The following is a 21,469-nucleotide window of genomic DNA, read 5'->3' on the forward strand; positions in this document are numbered from 1 at the left end:
ATTCATTTGCAGTGTGTAATCCCTCTTGGATCTCAGTGACAAGGCAGACTAATAATAATGATGATGATAATAATGATAATGAACAAACCCGGAGACTGGCAAGTCTCAAAAAGTACGGTCCTGACCCTCCAGAAGGCTGCTAGGGTCTCAAGTGGCTGTGTTCAGCACTTGGGAACTGTGGCTGGGGGCTCTCAAGCCTTTAGACACCTCCTGGAAGAATAAACATCAAAATTAACAGTAAATATAAAGATCAGAAACCAACCCCCCCCCCAAAGCCCAACCGAAGCGCACACAGCAAAAAGCAGGTTTTAAAATACAAACTAAAAAAAACCTTTTCCATTCCCCCCAACCCACCAGGCCAACCCCCTCCCCTAAAAGAGAGAAAAAATCCAGTTAGTCTAATGACTCTCAAACCAGTCCTTCAGGTGCAATGCAGTCCTCAGGTGCAGAAGTCCAAGTGCAGATCTCCACAGCAGGAATCAGGCAAATTCAGGCAGCAGGAAAATTCAGGCAGTCACAGAGATCCAAAGCAGTTTAGCCAGAGTCCCAGCCCAGACCACAGAGAAAAAAGCAACAGCCAACATGAAACAAGTCAGGCACTGTATCTTTATCTCCAGGCCAGTGCAAAATTGAGGCTGAGTGCCTCCTAATTTCACTCCTTGCAGCAGTTTAAAAAAGGCACTCTCCTTGTTGAGAGAGTGGCCAGAGAAGGAGAGCTGCTGCAAGGATTAGCCATTGACACTCCCCCTCCCTTATCTTCCCTCCCATCTGGTAAAAAAAATGTAGGAAGCAGTGTTTCTTTACTGCTCCTTAGCAAAGGAACAGCAAGATACAGAGCTGCTGCACTTATTGAAATTTACCAAATTTTACTGAATAAATTCGATAAACTTAAATTTGGTATTACCGAATTTAATCGCTAATACTTATTAAAGTTCGGTAACACCGAATTTTATCGAATCAGGTAGACTTCTGAAAATTTTGCTGATATTTAACCTGAATTGCATACCCCTACATCTCTCATTTTTTCAGAATCTAAAATTGCTGTTTCTTCACACAGAAACAAATGTGTGCTTCCCTCCCCAACGGGGTGGGGAGTCATGCTCTCTAAGTTCTGATGAGTGCTTTGAGCAATTTTTTAACACTTCTGATCCATAAAGGTGATATCTAGAATTATTAAGAAACATTAGATTGGAGCCAGCTACATAAAAAAAAGAAAGAAAATCGTTATTATTCAGATTCGAGTATCCAAATGGTGTAATGTATTGGCTCTCTTGGCTCACTGTAGGCGTAGCATGGAGTTCAGCTTTAATTAGATTGAGTCATGCTCCACACCCTTATCTCTTTTTGGCATTGTTTTCTTTCTCTGATGCTGCAGTTGTTTGAATGACCTGCTATCTATGGAATTACAATAAATCTTTGTTTTAATCTTTTGGAAGCGGGCTCTCCTTTAATAATAACTGTGCTTATATACCGCTCTTCTAGACAGATTAGTGCTTCACCCAGAGCAGTGAACAAGTTAGTATTATTATTATCCCCACAATACAGCTGGGGAGCTGGGGCTGAGAAGAGTGACTTAGCCAAGGCTACCTAATGAGCTTATGGCAGTAGTGGGATTCGAACCAGTAGAGTGCTGATTTTCAGACAAACCACTTAACCACTCTGCTAAAGCAGCTCAATTAAGCCCCTCTACTCATAAAGTAAGTTAGCAACATGAATAATATAGAGGGTAGAGGCTAAGAGAGAAAAGCTTGTCTCTTTTTGCAAGATTGCTGCTCCCCTGCAACCATCTCTTTGTCTGCTGTTATGAATCTAACAACTAAGGTTCTGCCTGTCTCTATGCAAGAGACTCTGAGGTAATTTGCATCTGTGTCTAATTGTGTGTACCTTCTAAATCTACTGTGGACTGTGTAGTTAAAGCTTATTGCTTAAGCCTTTGTTATTTTATCCTCACAGTTTGTCTTGTCCTTTTGAATATCGTTGCACCTTACATAAATAAGGTGGACTGTTATGACCTTTACTTTCTTTAGGGTAGATTTTTCTTTTAATCTAACCCTTAACCCTCTGGGTAGTCTGCTGCCACCAGGAATATTTTATTCCAAGATATTTTATTTAAATTTTCCCTTTGGTAACGTTCCTAAGCGTCAGGCTCCTTCGTGGTTCTATGTGGCCCTGAGGATAGGAATGGAATATAGCAATGACAGCTACACTGGGATATAACAAAACAAAAATAAACTTTTATTTAGTCAAGAAACGTATCGGTTTCATAAACGTAGTTCTCGGTTCTTAAAGTTACTTCATTTACTCTTATTCACACAGATCTCTTCCAAGGCTTCACACACAGCTAGCCTCTTTCTCTAACTCGATATTTGTCTCACAGAAATGCTTAAAACTCCTCAGGCAGCACACAGCTGGCCTCCCTTTCCCTGACTGAGTGTCCTTTCACAAACATGCTCAGTTCAGGTTCCACACAGGTTATATTTCTCTCATAAACACTTCAACATATTCAGGCAGCACACAGCTAGCCTGCTTTCTTCTGGCTGAAAACCTTTTTCTCTACTCTCAGGGCCAAGCTACACATGACGAATGACACTTGAACAGCAAGTGTATTTCTCCCTGTTCACTTGCCCTCCACTCAATCCACTTGTCTTTCGTCATGTGTAGCTTGACCCTCAGTCTCAAACTGCATTCACTCCACCCACCCTCTCAGTCATCAACCAATCCTATCACTCACTCATCCCTCTCTTTCACCCCCCACTCTTCACCTATCTCACACCAAGCATTTAAAGACACATGCACACATTTACTTGGAATCATTACACGGACTATTTGAACTGTGTGGAAATTACTTTAGAACATTTTTTGGTCAGTCAGCAATGCTGGGGGCATGGCAGCCCAGGGACATATGGAAGAATTTAACTCTGCTTGTCCCAGTAAGTGGTAAAATTATGCAGCTAGGTTAGAGTTTTATTTAGCTGCTAATGGCATTACACAGCCAGAGAGGAAATGTGCTGTATTACTCAGTGTTTGTGCAGCAGATACTTTTAATTTAGCCCAGGCTCTGCTAGTACCAGTTAAGCTTGCTGAGAGTCTTTTGGGGACATTTTGACTGTCTTGGGAGAACATTTCTCATCACAGTCTTCTGAGATAACACAATGTAATGCTTTTTATAAGGGAGACCAGAGTCCAACAGAGAGTGTTTCTGCCTACATTGCTGAATTGTGACAGCTGGCACAACACTACAATTTTTTAAATTTAGAGGAGATGTTGCATGAGCCCACTTGTGTGGGGAGGGTGGACTATAAATGGAAGAAAATAAATAAATAAATAAGTTAATTAATCAGTCAATTGATTGATTGATTGATTGATTGATTGATTTGGTTTATGGATTACATGACGAAGCCTTACAGAGGCGTCTGTTTGCAAAGAAACAGCGTGCATTTCAAAATGCCCAGGAAGAGGCATCGGGTGCTGAGGTGGCAGCCATGAGCACTAGGGAAGTACGGCTAGCATGAAGTCCACCTTGCTCTCAAATTCATTTGACTAGAAATTTCGATTTGCAAGAAGAGGGGATGTCCACAGGGTGCAGTACAACAGCTCTTCAGTCAAAATGAATGTTGTGGGAAATCAGAGGTCCCTTCTAATGCCATCTGTAAGATGTAACAGTTGCGGAGGACATCATGAAAGGCAGTCTTGCCTTTATATGGATACACAATTCTGTTTTGTAAGCATTTAGGACATACTGAGCAAGTGTGTAAGGTTACAGAAAGACAATCCACTTTTAGGAAAACAGTGGGAAGGAAGCCCCAGAGTTATGATCCCACACATTCTGTACAAGTGTCATGTGATGAGCCAGAGAATATTGTTAATCATGTTCAACCATGTGTACAGAATTTTTTTTTGATGGCAACTGTTACTATTCAGGGTGGTTCATGTGTTATGGAAGAGGACTCTGGCTCAGGCTTCTCTATTATTTCATCAGAGACTTACTGTTAGATTTTTCCATGTAAGGGTTCAGAGACTTTTCCTTTCACTATTCAGCTTACTGATTATCAGGAAAATAAGGTGAAGGTACAAGGTATTTGTGAAGTTGGAGTGCAGTACTGTACATTTAGTGGGACCTTATGACTATTGGTTGCTCATGGTCATCGTACCGGTCTCCTTGATTTGGACTGGTTTGAGACTCTCGGAATTGCAATTACAGGTATCTATCAAGTTAATGTTGCACCTTTTAATGATATTACTGCTGAGTTTAAGACTGTATTTGCTGAGGGATTTGGGCAGTTTAAGGGCCCACCTGTTTCATTGGTTATGGATCCTATTGTGGTGCCCATTCGGATGAAACGTTGCCATGTCCCATTTGCCCTTCAGGGAAAGATTGATGCTGAACTGGATCATTTGTTGGAGCAGGGCATATTAGAGCCAGTGACTCATCCTACTTGGGAGACACCAGTTGTAACACCAATGAAGGCTAATGGGGACATCCATATTTGTGTTGACTGTAAGTGCACCATACAAAAAGCCTTGCAGCTGTATCCATATCTAATTCCATTGGTGAGTCATCTTCTGGCTTCTCTGTTAGGGGGAAGAGTTTTTGCTAAATTGGATTTGGCACAGGCCTATCAGCAATTTTTGGTGGATGATACTACAACCAATGCCCAAATGATCACCACCCATTTTGGGGCCTTCAAAGTAAAGTGCCTTCAGTTTGGGGTTTGTGTGGCCCCTGGTGTTTCCCAGAATCTTATGGAAGACATTCTTAAGGGAATTCCAGGTGTGGTGCCATGTTTTGACAACATCCTGATTGCGAGGATATCCATCGAGGAACTTGCAACATGGGTACGTGAGGTGTTCCATCAATTTGCAGATGCTGGCCTGCGTGTTAAGTGTGAGAAGTGTGTATTTGATGTGTCCCTGATTGAATTCCTCAGCTATCTTATCAATGCAGATGATATTTGTCCTACTCCAGCTAAAATTAAAACAATCCATGATGCCCCAGTGCCCCAGACTAAGCAGGAACTTGAAGCATTTTTGGGACTTTTTAATTTCTACCATACATTCTTGTGGCATAAGGCAACAGTAGCAGAACCCTTACACTGCCTTTTGGATAAGCAGGCTAAGTAGTAGTGGAGAGCTCAGCATGATGGAGCTTTTAAAGATGTGAAAAAGTTGTCATCATCTGATAGTGCGTTGGTCCATTATGATGAACAAAAGCCACTAATCCTTACATGTGATGCTTCCCTGTATGGCATCGGGGCTGTTTTAAGTCATCAACGTACACAGTTGCGTGAGATCCCTATTGCATTCTACTCTAGGGCAATGTCTTCAACTGAATGGAATTATGCACAAATTAATAAGTATGTGCAATTGTAGCAAGTGTGAAAAAATGTCATGATTATGTTTATGGTCAACCGTTCATTATAGTTACTGACCATAAACTGGTACTGGGATAGTTTTCTCCTAATTGACAGACACGGCAGATATTGTCACCACGTATGCTTCGGTGGGCAATTTTTTTGAATGCTTATGATTATACTCTGTTGCATAGTCCAGGGAAGGGCATTGCTCATGTTGACACACTCAGCCGTCTTCTCCTGCCATCGGTTGAGGTGGATCCTCCTTCACCATTGGAGGTTTTGATGTTCAAGTCTTCACCTGACCCACCGCTTCATGCAACTGATATTGCAGCTATGTCAGCTAAGGACCCAGTGCAGGCTTATGTTCTAAAATGAGTGTGGAGGGGCTGGCCTGGGGGGAAGCCTGAGGAGAAATTTGCACCATTTGTGATGAGACAACATGAATTATCAGTGCAAAAAGGCTGCCTCTTGTGGGGAAATAGTGTGGTCATTCTTACAGTACCATGTGTTGGAGGCACTCCACATTGGGCACCCAGGCATTGTACAGATGAAAGCTCTTGTGTGCAGTTACATTTGATGGACCAAGATGGATAGTGTAGTGGAAGAGTGGGTTAAAAAGTGTGAGCTTGCCTCAAGGCAAGCTCCACCACATGCCTCAGTACACTCACAGGAGTCAACAAAAAAACATGTGGTCACAGCTTTATATTGACTTTGCTGGTCCTTTTCAGGGCCAGAATTTTCTGATAGTGGTTGATTTGTATTCCAAATGGTTGGAAGTTATTCTTGTGTCATCCATGGTGTCCTGTGTTTTTATTAAAGCACTGCGTCGATTTTTTGTAACACATAGATTGCTCGACGTTATTGTCACAGATAATGGTGCCCAGTTTATATCAGAGAAATTTCATACATTCCTTGCTAAGGGTCTGATTCATCATGTAACCTCAGCTCCTTTTCATCCAGCAACTAATGGACAGGCCAAGAGAATGGTAAGGGCAACCAAGGGTGCATTAAAACAAATTGTTGAGGGTGACTGGGATTGTCACCTGGCCAATTTTATTGCAATGCAGCACATTACACCATGTATGACCACAGGCAGGAGTCTTGCAGAGCTGTTAATGAAAGGTGGCTGATAACTCTTTTAGATCATTTGTACCCCAATTTAACTGAGGATTGACCACATGATGGGGGTGGAGTTCAAAGGCATGCCCATATATTTGTTCCGGATGATCCTGTTTATGTTAGGCATTAGGGTTCGGGGTCAGCATGGATCTCTGCTATGGTGATGCAAGCTATGGGGCCAGTATCATACCAGACAGAGACACCAGATGGCTGTGTGCTGCAATGACATGAGGACCAAATGAGAGGGCATGTGCCTGGGGCTATACCAGTCCAAGTGCAGAACCAGGGTCACCCATAGCATGTTAGAATTTGCCCAAGATATCTGCAGGATTATGTCAGCTGGGTGGAAGGAGGGTGTAGTGTATTGGCTTTATTGACTCATCGTAGGCACGGTGTGGAACTCAGCTTCAATTAGGCTGAGTCATGCTCTACACCCTTATCTCTTTTTCATGTTGTTTTCTTTCTCTGCAGCTGCAGTTGTTTGAATGCCCTGCTATCCATGGAATTACAATAAATCTTTGTTTTAATCTTTTGGAAGAAGCCTCTCCTTTCTGAGGACTATCAGAATACCATATATATTTGGTATTCCCAATATTTTGGGCCAAAAATACTTGTACAGTATTTGGATTCGTATTTTATTCTGAATTCTGAATATATAAAAAGGGATCTTAAATGGCTGCTGCGGGGAAAGGAAAGTGGGCAGTCTTTGCAGCTGTTAGCATCTTCTGCTGATTGCAGAATGCAACTCATTATCATTCTCCTCTGAGGCATAGCACTTCAGCCAAACCCATTCACTGTAATCAGAACATCTAGATATAACGATACTCAACTGATTTTACACATTTTACGCAAGGGTTTTTTTTTTTAAAAAAAAACCCACTCTCTTTATTTAACAGGCATCCAGCAGCAACTCAAAGACAAATAGCATTTATTCCAGCATCTAATGCTGTGATTTATACAATAATCTGATCATTAATTTTATTGCAGAAAAGTATCTTTGAAGACTGCAATCAGGAGAGGAAAATTGGCAGTTATTTTATGGACTGAGCCATCTTACGGTTCTGATTTTGCTCTCCTGTTTCCGTAGCTGTATGAACTTTTCCCATGGCTCATGAAACGCCTCCCGGGGCCTCAGAGAAAGGTGTTTTCATATGCAGAGGATGTACTTTCATTTTCAAGGAAGGAGATAGAAAAGCATAAGGAGCATGAAGCTATACATGAGCCACAGGATTTCATTGATTTCTATCTATTTCAGATGAAGAAAGTAAGTATCCATCTTGTACGTGACATAAGATACATGCGATAAATATGAAAAAAAAATGAAGGCAAACTGTATTCTTTGAAACTTGTATACTTATTTGCTGTATGAGCTCTGGGTTCAGAAGATTGGAAGGAAAGCTTCTCTCTGACCACTGACTCAGTTGCTGAGGTGTTATGCGTGGCTTACAAACATGTAAGCTGCTCAGAAATTTTAACACATTTTTAGCACTCAGAATTTCATGGTGCTGTGTAGTGTTGGTGGGAAAGGAACTGATTCAGCTGAAGAGGGAGCATTGTCCAAGTCTTCAGATTCATAAGCAAGCCAAAGCAAAAAGGAGGAAACCCTTCAACCAAAGTACCAAAGTGCAAAGTACAGAAGAGTGCAATTTCCAATGATGTAATACTATTTGTGTCAAATAACAAATGTTGCGGCACTGTCACAGCATTGACAATTAATGGCATTGTAATCCACCTTGGATCTCAGTGAGAAAGGCAAAACAATAATAGTAATAATAAAATAATAATAATGTATAACGTTGCTGTAATAACAATGTATTAACAATGTAAAATCAAATGTAATAAGAAATAAATCATTAGATTTATTTCTTATTACATTTGATTTTACATTGTTAATACATTTGTTATTACAATTTGTTTAACATTTGTGTGCTTTATTTGGTTTGTTATCTTTATGTACTTATTTTATAGTATTCTGTACTTTGTACATCTCTTCTTGAGATTCTTAATTGTAAGAACATGCATGTATCAAAAAGTAACTAAAAAGTATGCATATTGCTGAAAGAAAAACAGGCTGATCTGAGTCAAATAAAACAGATGATCCCTGAAAAATCTCAGCGTAGAATACCAATAACATGACTGAGTTAGTATGAAATGGAAATTGGAAACTAGTTCTTTTCCAAGAGATTTTACCCACTGACACTTAGTGATATGATTATGCTACATATGTGGTTGTAACTGGCCCGAGGCTTCCTCTCTATATTTTGTAGAGACTTATATCCATGGCTGCAGAGTCCAAATGCTTAGAATTTGTTGAAAATGCAGTCTCGCTTCTTATTTTCAACAACAGAGCAAGGATGACCCTAACTCGACATACAACGAAGACAATCTGACTCAGTGTATTTTTGACCTCTTCATCGCAGGAACAGAAACAACATCCTTGACATTGCAGTGGGCATTGCTCCTCATGGCAAACCACCCAGACATCCAAGGTAAGAGGGACTTCTGCCTTGGTTCAAGGAAAAGTCAACCTTATGCCCCCAGGGCAGATTTTTCTTATTTTTAGTAAAGAGGGTATAATAATTCTTATAAATTTTCTTATCGTGTAGCTACTCATCCTTAACTGGAAAGGATCCATGAATAAAGTGGTTCATTCTTTTGACCTGCAGAGCATAGTGAGAAATATATGCCTCTAGAAAAAAGTTCCCAAGAATTCAAAGCAAACTGCATTGTAAAATGGGTTAAATAATGCATTTATTATTGAAGTTTTAGAAAGACTAAATGAATGAGAACCGCAATACACATGTTTGATTTCCCTCTGAGAAAGCTAGTTTGATATAATGATCAGAGTGCTAAAATAGAATCTGGAATCTAGAATCCTCACTCCCCAGGTGATCTTAGATCTCACTGGATGATCATGGGCTAGTCATTTTCTCTCCGGATAATAAAAGAGATGTGAAGTGTGCTGCTCTGAGCTATCTGAGCAAAGGTAATGTAAATCTGTACTAAATGAACAAACAAATACATTTTGCCACCACAATTGGAATGAAGAGGCAGACACATAATTTTGGGAACTAAAGGGCCACTTTATTAATGTAACAACAACGTATTATCAAACATGGCAAGGGCCTAACTAGCAGTACACGTCGGGCCCTGGGGTCATTTCTGGATCTCCACCCCGACTTGTCTGGGTGAGTCACCTGCTGCCTTGGGTGTGAGCCATCCATCATATGGCTGGGACCCAGCCTGGCCAGGCTAAGTGGTTCACCCCTTTAAAGCTCCCCCACTCAGCCATAAAGCTGTGGGGGGAGACTGGCTTTTCTAGGGATTCCCCACCAGGGCTTCTGTCCCCTCAACTGGGCTGTAAAGCAGCCAGCCACTCCTGACAGACCCCAGTTTCCCCACCAATGGGGACATGCCAAGGGTGCTCACCAGCCCACACATTTTCCCCTTTCTCACCTGCCCCCTTGGGAAGCTGACCCCACCAAGCCAATTACCTCCCACAACTAATAGTGCAAGGTAGGCAAAAAACTCCTCTCCCAAAGGCCAATTTAGGAAAAAGGAGACAAAACTCATACCTGGCCCTGACAACCAGTGACTGGCTAAACCTGCACTGAAATAGAGTGAGGTGGGTGGGCCGAGCACGAGGCGCAACTGAACATCAGGGGGCAGAGCAGCCTGAAGAGGTCTGCAAGCTCTGCCCCCAATGCATACCTGGATGCCCAGGAGAGCACCTGTCTGCCTCCCTCCATTTGTGGAGGCAAACCATGGCCCCCAGCTAAGGTGGCTGTTGCCACTAGCCAGGAGTGCCGAATTGCCATAAGGATTAATAACTAGTTTATATAACTTATCCTCAAAAGAAATCATCAAAGTTTCCAGTTTTGTAGAATTAAAATTTATCATGTATTGGTATGGGGAAGAGGAAAATAGTATATTCAGATAATGAATGCTTCAAACATGCCTACATTGTTGGGGATCATTTCCGGTGGGTAGCTCTGTTGGTCTGCAGACAAACAGCAAGATCAGGATCCAATAACACCTTAAAGACCAACTAGGTTTATATGGTATGAGCTTTCAAAAGCTTTGTCAAATATGAGGAGTGGAAAAAAGGAGGAGAGTTTATTATCCAGGCAGAGAGAGGGAAGGGTACTGTAAATAAGAGTTTTGGAGGGCAGGAATTAAGTTTGATTCCAGTGGTACCTTAGGGACCAACAAGATTTTTAGGGTATACGCTTTTGAGAGTCAAGCTCCCTTCTTCGGATACATTGTTCAGGTGTTCTGAAAGGAAACACATGTATATTCCCAAGAGCTAGCATAAATATATGCAGTCTGTTGGAAAAAAATCAATGTTGTCCCAGTACACCATCCTGAGGAGACCAGTTTCACTAGCTGTTTCATTTGCTGCTCTATGATAGCAAAATGAGCAGATTCCCTCCAAATACATAATCAGAAACAGAGTGGAGACATACAGGGCTGATTTTTATTTGGGGCAACAAGCTGCTACCCAGAGACCGTACACAAGGATGTGAACCTGTCCAAGAAATAAACGAATGTGCTATGGCACAGGCCAGCTAATCAGTGACTAAAAAATCTCTAGTTGAAGCTGAGAGTGGACGATCAGAAGAAATCAAAGTTCTTCCACATGAAGTGTAGGTGGATCAATATGCTTTTAAGAAGGACTTATTTACTTAATAAATATTTATTATGACATGAAGTTTTTGTAAACTACAGCCCACTTCATCAGAGGTTAGAAGTATTTCCTATATTGGTTGACATATATGGACGTGTGCAAATATAAAATTAGAAAATTAGACACATGGCTATAGAGTAATGCTGAGAGGTACAGGCTGTACAAACTGAGTGGACAAGTAGGACATTTGGAACAGCTTGTCTGGAAAGGGGGAGGAAAGCTGCACCTGCTTCTCTTACACACTCGAGAAGGCTTAAAAGTAAAAGTAAGCACTGAGTCATTACTGACCCATGGGAGGACGTCGCATCATGACATTTTCTTGGCAGACTTTTAAAAAAAAAATTATTGGGTTTTTATAATATATAGGGAGGGATTACAACAGGCCATAAGCATTTATGAGATTCACATACAAGACACATAATCAACCATCTTAATATAAAAAGCCATTATATATGTAATTAGAGCCCCATATACCTTCAAGATTCCCTTTTATTCATTTCTATTCTTTTTAATCCACTTACTCTGTAGCTTATATTTCTAGTAATTTTTTCTTTTGTGCATATTACAGATAGATCACATTTCACCTCCTTTACCTTTTAATCAGGGATCTTAGATCCATAATCATTCTAGAAGTGGGAGGTGGATGTAGCAAAACATACAATATCAGCAGGACAGTAATATACATAAACACAAAGATAAGAGCAATTTTTATATTAATTTCCTCTCTTTCTTATATCTGTTCTGGCCATGCCTTCCAAACTTGTCTGCTTGTCTTTTCATAATAGTAAGGGTATAGAGGCCAAATCAATATTTAGTTTGAAAACAATTTTATATTCTATTTTTAAAAAGTGTGTGTGTGTGTGTGTGTGTGTTTCATCTATTTTGTTCTAGACAAACCTATTTAAATGGGTTTTCATATTTATAAGACTAGGGTGATCACATAACTATATAGTTAAAACACAGTTTTACCTTTTGGAGACAGTAACTCCTTCATCTATTTTATTTTGACCATCTGGACTTATTTACTTGGGTTTTCATACTCGTAAGGTTAAGAAGAGCAGGTGGTCATTTAACGTAGCCAGTATTTTATATTTTGAGAAGGAGTACAGTCTAAGTACAATTAATAGACTCCAAAGACCCATTAACATACACTATATAGTGTTATATAAAAAAGAGGAAAAGAAGGAAAGAAGGGAAAAGCTATTTAAGTAAGAGGTTGAGTCTGCATTAATGAGTCCTGATATGCCCCAAGATTCTGATTGTTGTTTTTTCTTCTCTCTTCATGAAAAGTGGTACATCCAGAATTTTTTTCTGGGTTGTGATTTCTTGTAATCCTTTTATCCTTTTCCACTCCAAATATCACATCTGCTTTAATTAGTAACTCAGTCATTATTTTAGACATTTTTTGCAAACAAGCAAGTACCTCTTCTTGCCAAGAAGCCATTTCAGAAAGTGGTAAAAAGCTTTGTTTTGGTTAATTATATTCAAAGATTTATAGCATTCCAGCAATTGCTGAGAGAGTCATTCCTCCCCCGTCTCTGCCCCTCCCAGCTCACTCGGGTAGCAGCGCGTAGTTAAGCTGGATTGCCCCGTAAAACCATGAATCTGTCCACTTATTTGATGGAAGGCTGTGAGGTCAGTTAAGCTCTCTTAGAATTGTTTTTTTATCTGTCTTGTTAAGAATCTGCTTGATTTACTGTGATTTCCTTCGGCCTGCTGGACTCCCGGTTTCACAGTTAAGTAGCCATGTTGGCTCCTTCTTTGGTCGTCGCTTCAGAACCGGTATTTGGGCTTCTGGAGGTTCGCCAGTCCCCCTAAGCTCTTCCACCTTGTTCCAGCCTGCCTCCCCTCTCCGGGGAGAGGGTTTGGGGGTCCGATCGCTCGGCTCCCAAGGAACCAGGAAGGTCACGGCAGAGAGCTCATAAAACTTCCCTGTCGTGCTTTCACTGTCTCATTCCGGAAGTCTCTTGGCAGACTTTTTTAAGGGGTGTTTTGCTATTGACTTCCCCAGTAATCCATCCTTTACCCCCAGGAAACTGGATACTCATTTTACCAACCTTGGAAGGATGGAAAGCTGAGTCAACCTTGAGCCGGCTACCTGAACCTGCCTTTTGCTAGGATTGAACTCAGGTTGTAAGCAGAACTTGGGCTACAGTACTGCAGCTTACCACTCTGCGCCATGGGGCTCCCGTGGCACAGAGTGGCTTATGTAGGTTTATATAGATACTAAGGGCCTGCCCCGATGGCTACTCTTGCCATCTTTAACAGCAGTTGGAATACTGAGCAGGCAGTTCCTGCTGCCAAAAGAGATGGAAAATTATGAGCAATCAATTAGTCACTTCATGAATATAATTATGTGCTTATTTAAAGTGCCAAAGTGCAAACAGTGCTTCACTACTATACAGTATTTCCTAATATACTTCAGTTCGATCATACAACATATTTATCTATTCTACACAATAAATACATCAATAAATATACACATAAATAGTGACAACAATATTTACAAAATATATTCTTTCATTAAATTACAAAAGTCCAACTGGTGGAGAATTCCACAATAAGAAAGAGAAGGCTCTCCTAAGGTAGCAATTAAGTCCTCTGACTGGTGCTGTTGTCAGGACTGGCGCATTCATTGAGGCAGTGGGGGCAGCCACTGTGAGCACTGAAGTTAGAAGGAGGCGCCATCCCTGCTCGCCTCTCCGCCCCTCTGCCATTGCTGCTCACCTTGGCTTGGCTCCCAAGGAGCCAGGTGCCCCGGCGGTGCAGCAGTGAGCAGGGAGGCGAGTGGAGAAGCAGGCCGCCCCACTTGCCTCTCCACCCCTTCACTACTGCTGCCCACCTTTGCTCAGCTCCCAGCAAGCCGGGCACCCCGGCGGCATGACAACGAGCAGGTATCTTGCCTCAGGTGCCAGAAACGCTGGCGCCGGCCCTGGCTGTTGTGTGATGAATCTTAACAGCTCAACATTTATTCAAGTTTCTTGAATATGTCAGACAGGTGCCTCTAGCATATATGTCATGGGTTATGGATTTCTTGCTGCAGTGTGTAGTGTACCTCTGAGAACATGCAGAGGGAAACCGGCTTTGCTGAATGGTTGCTAGCTGCTTATCTTGCAGGTGTTTTGGTTACAATTTCCTGGCAGGCTGGAGAATGTGGCCTTGAAGTTCCAGCAGAGACTGCACCAACCTCCTAAGAGAGTGAGCAGAGTTCATCCTTTCCCTCCTCTCCTCTTCCCTGGCACACTGGCTCAGCGCCCCAAAATCCAAACAGATTTTCTTTCCCACTGGTGGGGGGAGGACTTTGTCCTATAATTAACCTTCCTTTGCTACATTGAGTCACTTCAGCCAATGATCCTGTCTGACCATCTTGATACTGGTATTCTTCTTTAATAAAGTAGCTTCAACTCATACACCTGAGTGAAGCAGTGAAGTGGGTGGGGGGGATACCTGGCAAGACCTGACAGAATATATGAGACAGAGCAGTTTCACTGATTCACTAACTTGATAGAAGCAAATGCAGTATTCAGAATAAAGATTCATTTTTTGTTACTGTTTCCCCAGAGAAAGTCTACAAGGAGATGGAAGAAGTTCTGGGTTCCTCTCAATCATTCAGCTATCAAGATCGGAAGAAGCTGCCCTATACCAATGCTGTGATTCATGAGATCCAGCGTTTCAAATATATCTTTATATTTGGTGTCCCCAGACAAACTACAAAGGATGTGAACATGATGGGTTTTGTCATTCCAAAGGTATAGGAAATCCTTATGGTTGCACTCCAGAGTCCTAAGAGCACTATAACAACAACAACAACTAGAATTGTACACAGTATTCCAAATGAAGCTGCACCATAATGCCATAGAAAAGCATTACAATGTTGCCACGGAGGTGGCAGGGAGGCCCAGCACAGCGCATCCTTCCCAACCATTTGCTAGAACCCGTTGCATTTTTTCATGCAACGGGCTTTGTTGCTATAGGAGCTTCCTAAGATTGTATAGGAGTTCCTCGAGCAAATTTTTAAGCCTAAAAAGAAAACGTGCTTTCCATAAATGATATCAAACAAGGCTCATTTCGAGAGGGAACGTGCAGGAACACAGTTCCGGCAGTTCCCCAAACAGGTCACATGTTAGGTGGCCCCACCCACCTGACTTGGCCATTTTGGGCCCGTTTCAGCCTGGATTGGGGCTGAAATGGCCCGGATCAGACCTCTGACAGGTGGTGGATCACTCTCCCACTCAGCAGCAGCCCGATCCTGACCATTTTGGGCCCCTTTTCGCCCATTTTCAGCCCCTTTTTGTCATTTTGGGCCCAATTTCAGCCCTGAATGGCCAGGATTGGGTCCAAAACAGCCAGAATAGGTGATGTCAGGAAGTGTGGCAGATGCAAATCAGTTATGCTAATGGCACACTTCTGGTGATGGCAAGGGGTGTGGCATATGCTAATGAGTTATGCTAATGAGTTCCTCCAGCTCTTTTTCTATGAAATGACCCCTGATACCAAATATACGGGGATTATTGTTTCAAACCCCAACATAACTGTTCCTCTCCATATCTGTTACTGTGCTTCTCCATTTCATTCAACGTTTAGCTAATGATTGGACAACCATCAGTACCTAATGCATTCGTGTATTTAGCATTTGCTTCTTAAGAAGCTTTTTCACAATAAATGCTGAAGTACTAAAACAATAGTAGCTCTTTGGAAAGCTCTCCTCTGATTGAGACTTTTTGGTTTCCCAACTGAGCAGAAGCAAATGAGACTCAAGAGAAAAATTCAGAAGTGGAACAGGCTATAATGTGTTTTTCGTTTACTGGGGCCAACCAATTCTCCAGGATTACATATAACTGCTCTAGTTTCTTCTCAATTTACGCCCCCCCCCCAACACACCTCCCATTTTCATGTTTTATCAGAATGATGTCATGCTCACAAATCCAGCCTACATTCCTGATTTCCAAGAGAGAGTGATTCCGCATGTGTTGGATAATGCACTTCCAATCCTCTTTATAGATCATTTGGAACGGATTTTTTTGGTGTGCAGAACACAAAATCCACCTCAAATGATTGATAAAGTGTATTGAAAGTGCATTATCCAACATGTGCGGAATCAGCCAGAATGAAGCATGTATATTTGAGAGAACGCAAGGGCCAATCTGGGGATCCAGGAGGGTCATTTGATCTGGGCCTGAAGCTCAATGGAGCCTCAAAATTACACAAAAACTTTCACATTATGTATCACTCTTGTTGGTACCATATTTTGCCTTCATTTTTCATCTTTTTATTGTTAGGGCTTGAGACCTCAAAAGCTGGAAGTGGCCTGGCCCTTTCTGGACCTTTGAGTGAGTCTGGTAACAGAAGGGTTGCCTTTCTTCCACTATAGCGGGAAAGTTCCTGTCAGCAGCCCCCCGATTCCTGCTGTGGGTCAGTAAGCTGGCAGGGATAAAAATAAGGGGCAAAATGCCGTCTCATTGATGGTGTGACATCAGTTCTGCAGCAAGCCCAAAAGTGATGTCATACAGTTTTATCAGAAACTTTGCCCAGACCAAAGTAGCTGGTCCAGAATGCAGCAGCACACGTTCTTATGGGAATGCCATTTAGAGTTCACATCTGCCCTGCGTTATGCCAGCTGCCCTGGCTACCAGTGGAGTTCCGGATCCAGTTCATGGTACTAGTTTTAGTATTTAAAGCCCTCCATGGACTGGGACATGCATACCTACAGGACTGCCTCTTTCGTTATGTCCCCCGCAGAGCCTTGTGCTCTGCGGACAAGCAGCTTTTGGTGGTCCCTGGCCCGAGGGACATTCGGCGGGCCTCAACTAGGGCCAGGGCCTTTTCTGCCCTGGCCCTAGCCTGGTGGAATGCTCTCCCAATGGAGATCTGGGCCCTATGAGACATTTTACGATTCTGCAGGGCCTGCAAGATGGAGATGTTCCGCTTGGCCTTTAACTAGGGGCCAGCATTTGGTCCCCCCTTCTGAACACCATACCCTCCCTTTGCAGCCACCCTGGAGTTACATTATGGTGGTGCCCATGGTTTATGCTGATTTTACAGTAGCCTGATTTGTTTGGTGGTGCCTGGATTTTTTTTTAATGCTATTTGGATCAATGTTGATTAATATAGGATTTTATGCTATTTGCAATAATGCTTTGTTGTATTTTAACAGTATGTTTTGTGGGAAGCCACCCTTAGCCTGCTTGCGGGAAGGGTAGGGTATAAGTCAAATTAAATAAATAAATAAATAAACCCATAGAGTTTCTACTGAATCCTACAGTGGTGTGACCACGTCCAGTTTCGGTCCAGAAATGACATCATGCTGTCAATGCAGTATCATTGCCCCCAGTATTCTTCTGGATGTTGACCACTGCCTGCCAACTTTAGGAAACAATGAAGATTAGTATTAAGAAGGTGACTTCAAAAAATTTAATGTCTTTGTACGCATCCTGAGCCAACAGTTTCACCCTTGCAGGAGACCATGATTTGCCCAGATCTTCGCTCGGTTCTTCTTGATCCTAAGCAATGGGAGACACCTGAGGCATTCAACCCAAATCATTTTTTGGACAAAGATGGAAATTTTGTGGAAAGAGAAGCATTTCTTCCATTTGGTGAAGGTAAAAGTAAAAATCCAAACCAATTTGTGGTTGAAAGTTGTATATAGGGCTGTCTGAAAGACTAAAATCAGGAATATTTGCTCCTTATATATAGAATGTTCTTTCAAATCACAGTACCAAAACCTTATATTGAATATTATGCAATCTTTTGCTATGATTTTGTTGAGGAAAGAAATGAAAGATATAATTCTATTAAATGCAGCTTGGACATAATGAGGAACTTCTTTCCTTTAAAAAATAACATTCTAGAGCTCTTATATTCAGCAAGAATTTTGGCCCTATACTTATGATTACCCAGTGGAGCCTGGAGTTCTCTCAGAATTCCAACTGATCTCCAAACTGTAGAGATCAGGTCTCCTGGAGGAAATGGCAGCTTTGGACGGTGAACTTGATGGTGCTATACCAGACTGAGATCCCTCCTCTTCCCAGACCCCAGCCTCAAATCTCCAGGAATTTACCAACCCATACTTGACAACCCTACCCACTATGATTGCAGCACTGTGCAGAGCATCCAGCGAAGTCTGAGACAGAAACTCAACCCTGAGCTCCTTTTGTAATGCAGACAGCAATAGAATGTTGGCATTTCTTCACTCAAAGCATGTAGTTCGCCATGGAGGGATAACACCTCCCTTTTTGCATCTTTCTATGGCAGTATAGCATTGCAAATGTTATGGTGTGTGTGTGTGGGGGGGGATAGTGGCTTGAAATATTTGGTCTTATAACCAATTCAGGGTTAGTAAAGCAGAGCAGTTTAGTGAGTAAAGCTGATGAGACAAGAAACTCCAGTAAGGAGAATAAGAGTCCTTTCATTTAGGTCATGGATCATGCATCTGATGAAGAGAACTTGATTCTTGAAAGCTTATGCTACAATAAAATTGGTTAGTCTTAAAGGTGCTACTAGACTCTTTTTGATTTTGCTTTCATTTAGGGACTCCACTCCTGATAGGAAGGAGGAGAGTTAGAACCTAGTTTCATCTATCTAAGAAAAGATGCCTGTGGATGCAGGGACTGAGCCCTGGGTGATCCATGGGGTGGCAGGATGTAGAGAGACTGCATGTGCAAGCGGGGGAGATGAAGAAGACAAAAGGAAGTCACAACAGAACTTGCCATTGAGCTACTTTAGGAGGTGGAGGGAAATGTTGGCCCATCCACTCAAGTGACCTTATCAAATTCCAAGCTAGAGGCATATCTGGGGAGTGAGGTACATCTTGGGGAACACATAGAAAGGTACTACTCACTTGCTGCCTTCCCGTATTTTCTTTGCAGGGGCCCGTGAGTGCCTGGGAGAACAACTGGCAAAGATTGAGCTCTTCATCTTCTTCATCAACCTGCTGAGGTCGTTCAGTTTCCAGCTGCCAGAAGGAGTAAAGCAGCTCAGCGAAGAACCTGTAGTTGGAGCATCATTGCCTCCCCAACCTTATAAGCTCCATGCACTTCCACGCTGCAGCACATCATAAACTATACAAATTGGAGTGGTCCATTTCTTACTGTCAATTTTTGCCTCTTTCCTTTCACATCATCCTAAGCCTGCTCTGACCTGCTCAATTCATTCATTCCTTGATTTCTCTCTCACAGTTTGACTGATGCCTCCTAAAGACGGAATTCTGGCAGATCTGCAACATTGCTGGTTGCTAAACTTGTACTATTACCTTACAAATAAACTTATTTTTAGGTTGATGTCTTCAAATAAATGAGTACAGAAATCATTGTTTCGGGAATTAAGCTCTGAGGTGGAGAGGACAGCAAAAGCACCCTGCTGAATAAGACCAGTTTGTCACCTAGTCCAGCATCCTGTCACTCACAGTAGCCAATCTGTTGCCAAAGAGAGTATACCAATCTGTTGCCAATCTGTTGCCAAACAGAGTATACAGGCAAAACGGGGGTGTGGTGGGGAGTAGAGGCTCTGTTCACACTTCCCCTTAATTAATTTTCTCCTAAAGCCATAGAACAGGAATCTGGTGTCCAGTAGTAAAAATATTTTTCTCTAAGACTCTTAGAAATCTATTGCATTACAGGGATCATTATCCCTTTACAAACCAAGATAGTATTATTTGGACTAGCTAATGCGTACAGTCTAAAAGTCTGTAAGGAAGATCTTCGACATGTTTGCAGCTGCAAAAGTTCTACTCGCAAAAAATTGGAAAACGTAAACATCTCAGAATTAAATTTTGAATTCAGATAGTCTGGGCTATTGAACAATTATCAAAATTGTCAGAACTTGTTCAGTTAAGAGACAGACATATTTAAAAAAGCTTAATTTCGTGATTGCTGGATTTAAAAAAAAAATGGAGGAACAAATTAAGTATGCCATTAGACTTGAGCAATTGTGCCTTGCTTTTATATTAAACAGAATAATGTAAATTTGTAAATTTTGAAGACCGAGTGTGAATTAAATAACTGTGACATCAATAAGCCTCAAAATTTATATTATTATAACTTAGAATTAAACATTATTATGATCTTTGATTGATTGGTTGGTTGGTTGGTTGGTTGGTTGGTTGGTTGGTTGGTTGGTTGATCGATTAGATGAGCTGGTTCAGAATGAAAAAAATGTGCATTGGTAATGTGATTTGGCAATGTGGTATAAATTCTTTCTTTTTAAAATAAAAATTATCCAATGTGAACAGGAATCTGCATACCAGCCCCTATTACTTTCTCTCTTTCCCTCCTGGACAATATTCTCTTCTGTGCTTAGTTTTTATATGCTTCTTCATCAGAGGATGAATAAAATTTCTCCTAAGACAAAGAATAAGAAACCTGTGAATGACATAGGCATGGCCTCAAACAATAGAGACATAATGAACATCAACCTTTGATGGCAGCACATGAGTCTTCTTCCCAGTTTCAGTAAGCTCAGGAGCTTTCTCCGCTGCCAACACAAATTTGTTTTACTGCTGAAACAGCATCAAAGCGCTTCCTGGGGCACATACTCTACTCCTCTTCAGTGTCTTCTGCAAGCTCACAGACCTTTTAAACATGTTCTTTCCAAGCACTTCAACAGTACCTCTTGCCTGTACAGCCGGTAAGCTTGTTCATTACATGTCTTCTTTAAAAGAAGAGTCAAAAAGGGAGCTCCTCCCTGGGTTTATCCTTTTGATATAGCCCAGTCAAGCAGAAGCCCAGAAGACTGGAGTCATCGTTTTGAGCTGAGAGTTTTGCCCCATCCTTTGAGTCAGGGGAGAGATCAGAATTTTTGGATATCGAAAAAGTCATTATGCCTCTTTGCCTTTTCCCAGCCTTCATTTTCACAACCCCTGTCTGACGCTGCCATGAATAAGTGCTCAGAATTTATTATTATATGCACTAGATTCAGAAGGCTAAATTCATGCCTCCGAGCATTTCCCCTTTTGGGAGTCATCCTGAAGAGATTTTGATGCTCCTTGAAAAGATGTATCCCCTACAGGCCAGTACTACAGTCCTGGTGTTGCTGAAGCAATAGTTTTCCTAGCCACGGATTTCTGTATTTCCTCAGATAGTAATATTTTGTCTAAGGAACAGACAGACCTCTTCTATTAATAGGTGTTGTTGTCTTCTTAAGATGGAGAGTAGTGTCTTTGCATCCAAAGCAGTGGTGGTTGGTGAGCTTTGGGGGCAATTCCTTTTGCGCAGGCACAGTGTATATCACTACAACTGTGATAGTGGTATATGTGTTCAATGCCATGTACAGTTTTCTTGTATGTGTGCATGCATATTTGGATAATCACTGTATG

General features: G+C 41.7%; 1 protein-coding gene across 1 annotated transcript in view; it reads left to right on the top strand.

Annotated features, from left to right (window-relative positions):
* The window catches only part of LOC129332045 (cytochrome P450 2J2-like), a 38,728-nt gene extending 18,557 nt beyond the window's left edge, over nt 1-20,171 (top strand). Inside the window, exons 5-9 of the mRNA XM_054982817.1 lie at nt 7,561-7,737; nt 8,821-8,962; nt 14,722-14,909; nt 17,618-17,759; nt 19,026-20,171. Coding sequence (XP_054838792.1) covers nt 7,561-7,737; nt 8,821-8,962; nt 14,722-14,909; nt 17,618-17,759; nt 19,026-19,216 — 840 coding nt within the window. The 3' untranslated portion in view covers nt 19,217-20,171. The remainder of the gene's footprint in view (nt 1-7,560; nt 7,738-8,820; nt 8,963-14,721; nt 14,910-17,617; nt 17,760-19,025) is intronic.
* Nucleotides 20,172-21,469: the final 1,298 nt, after the last annotated feature.

Source organism: Eublepharis macularius, chromosome 6, assembly GCF_028583425.1.
Source record: "Eublepharis macularius isolate TG4126 chromosome 6, MPM_Emac_v1.0, whole genome shotgun sequence".
NCBI lineage: Eukaryota > Metazoa > Chordata > Lepidosauria > Squamata > Eublepharidae > Eublepharis > Eublepharis macularius.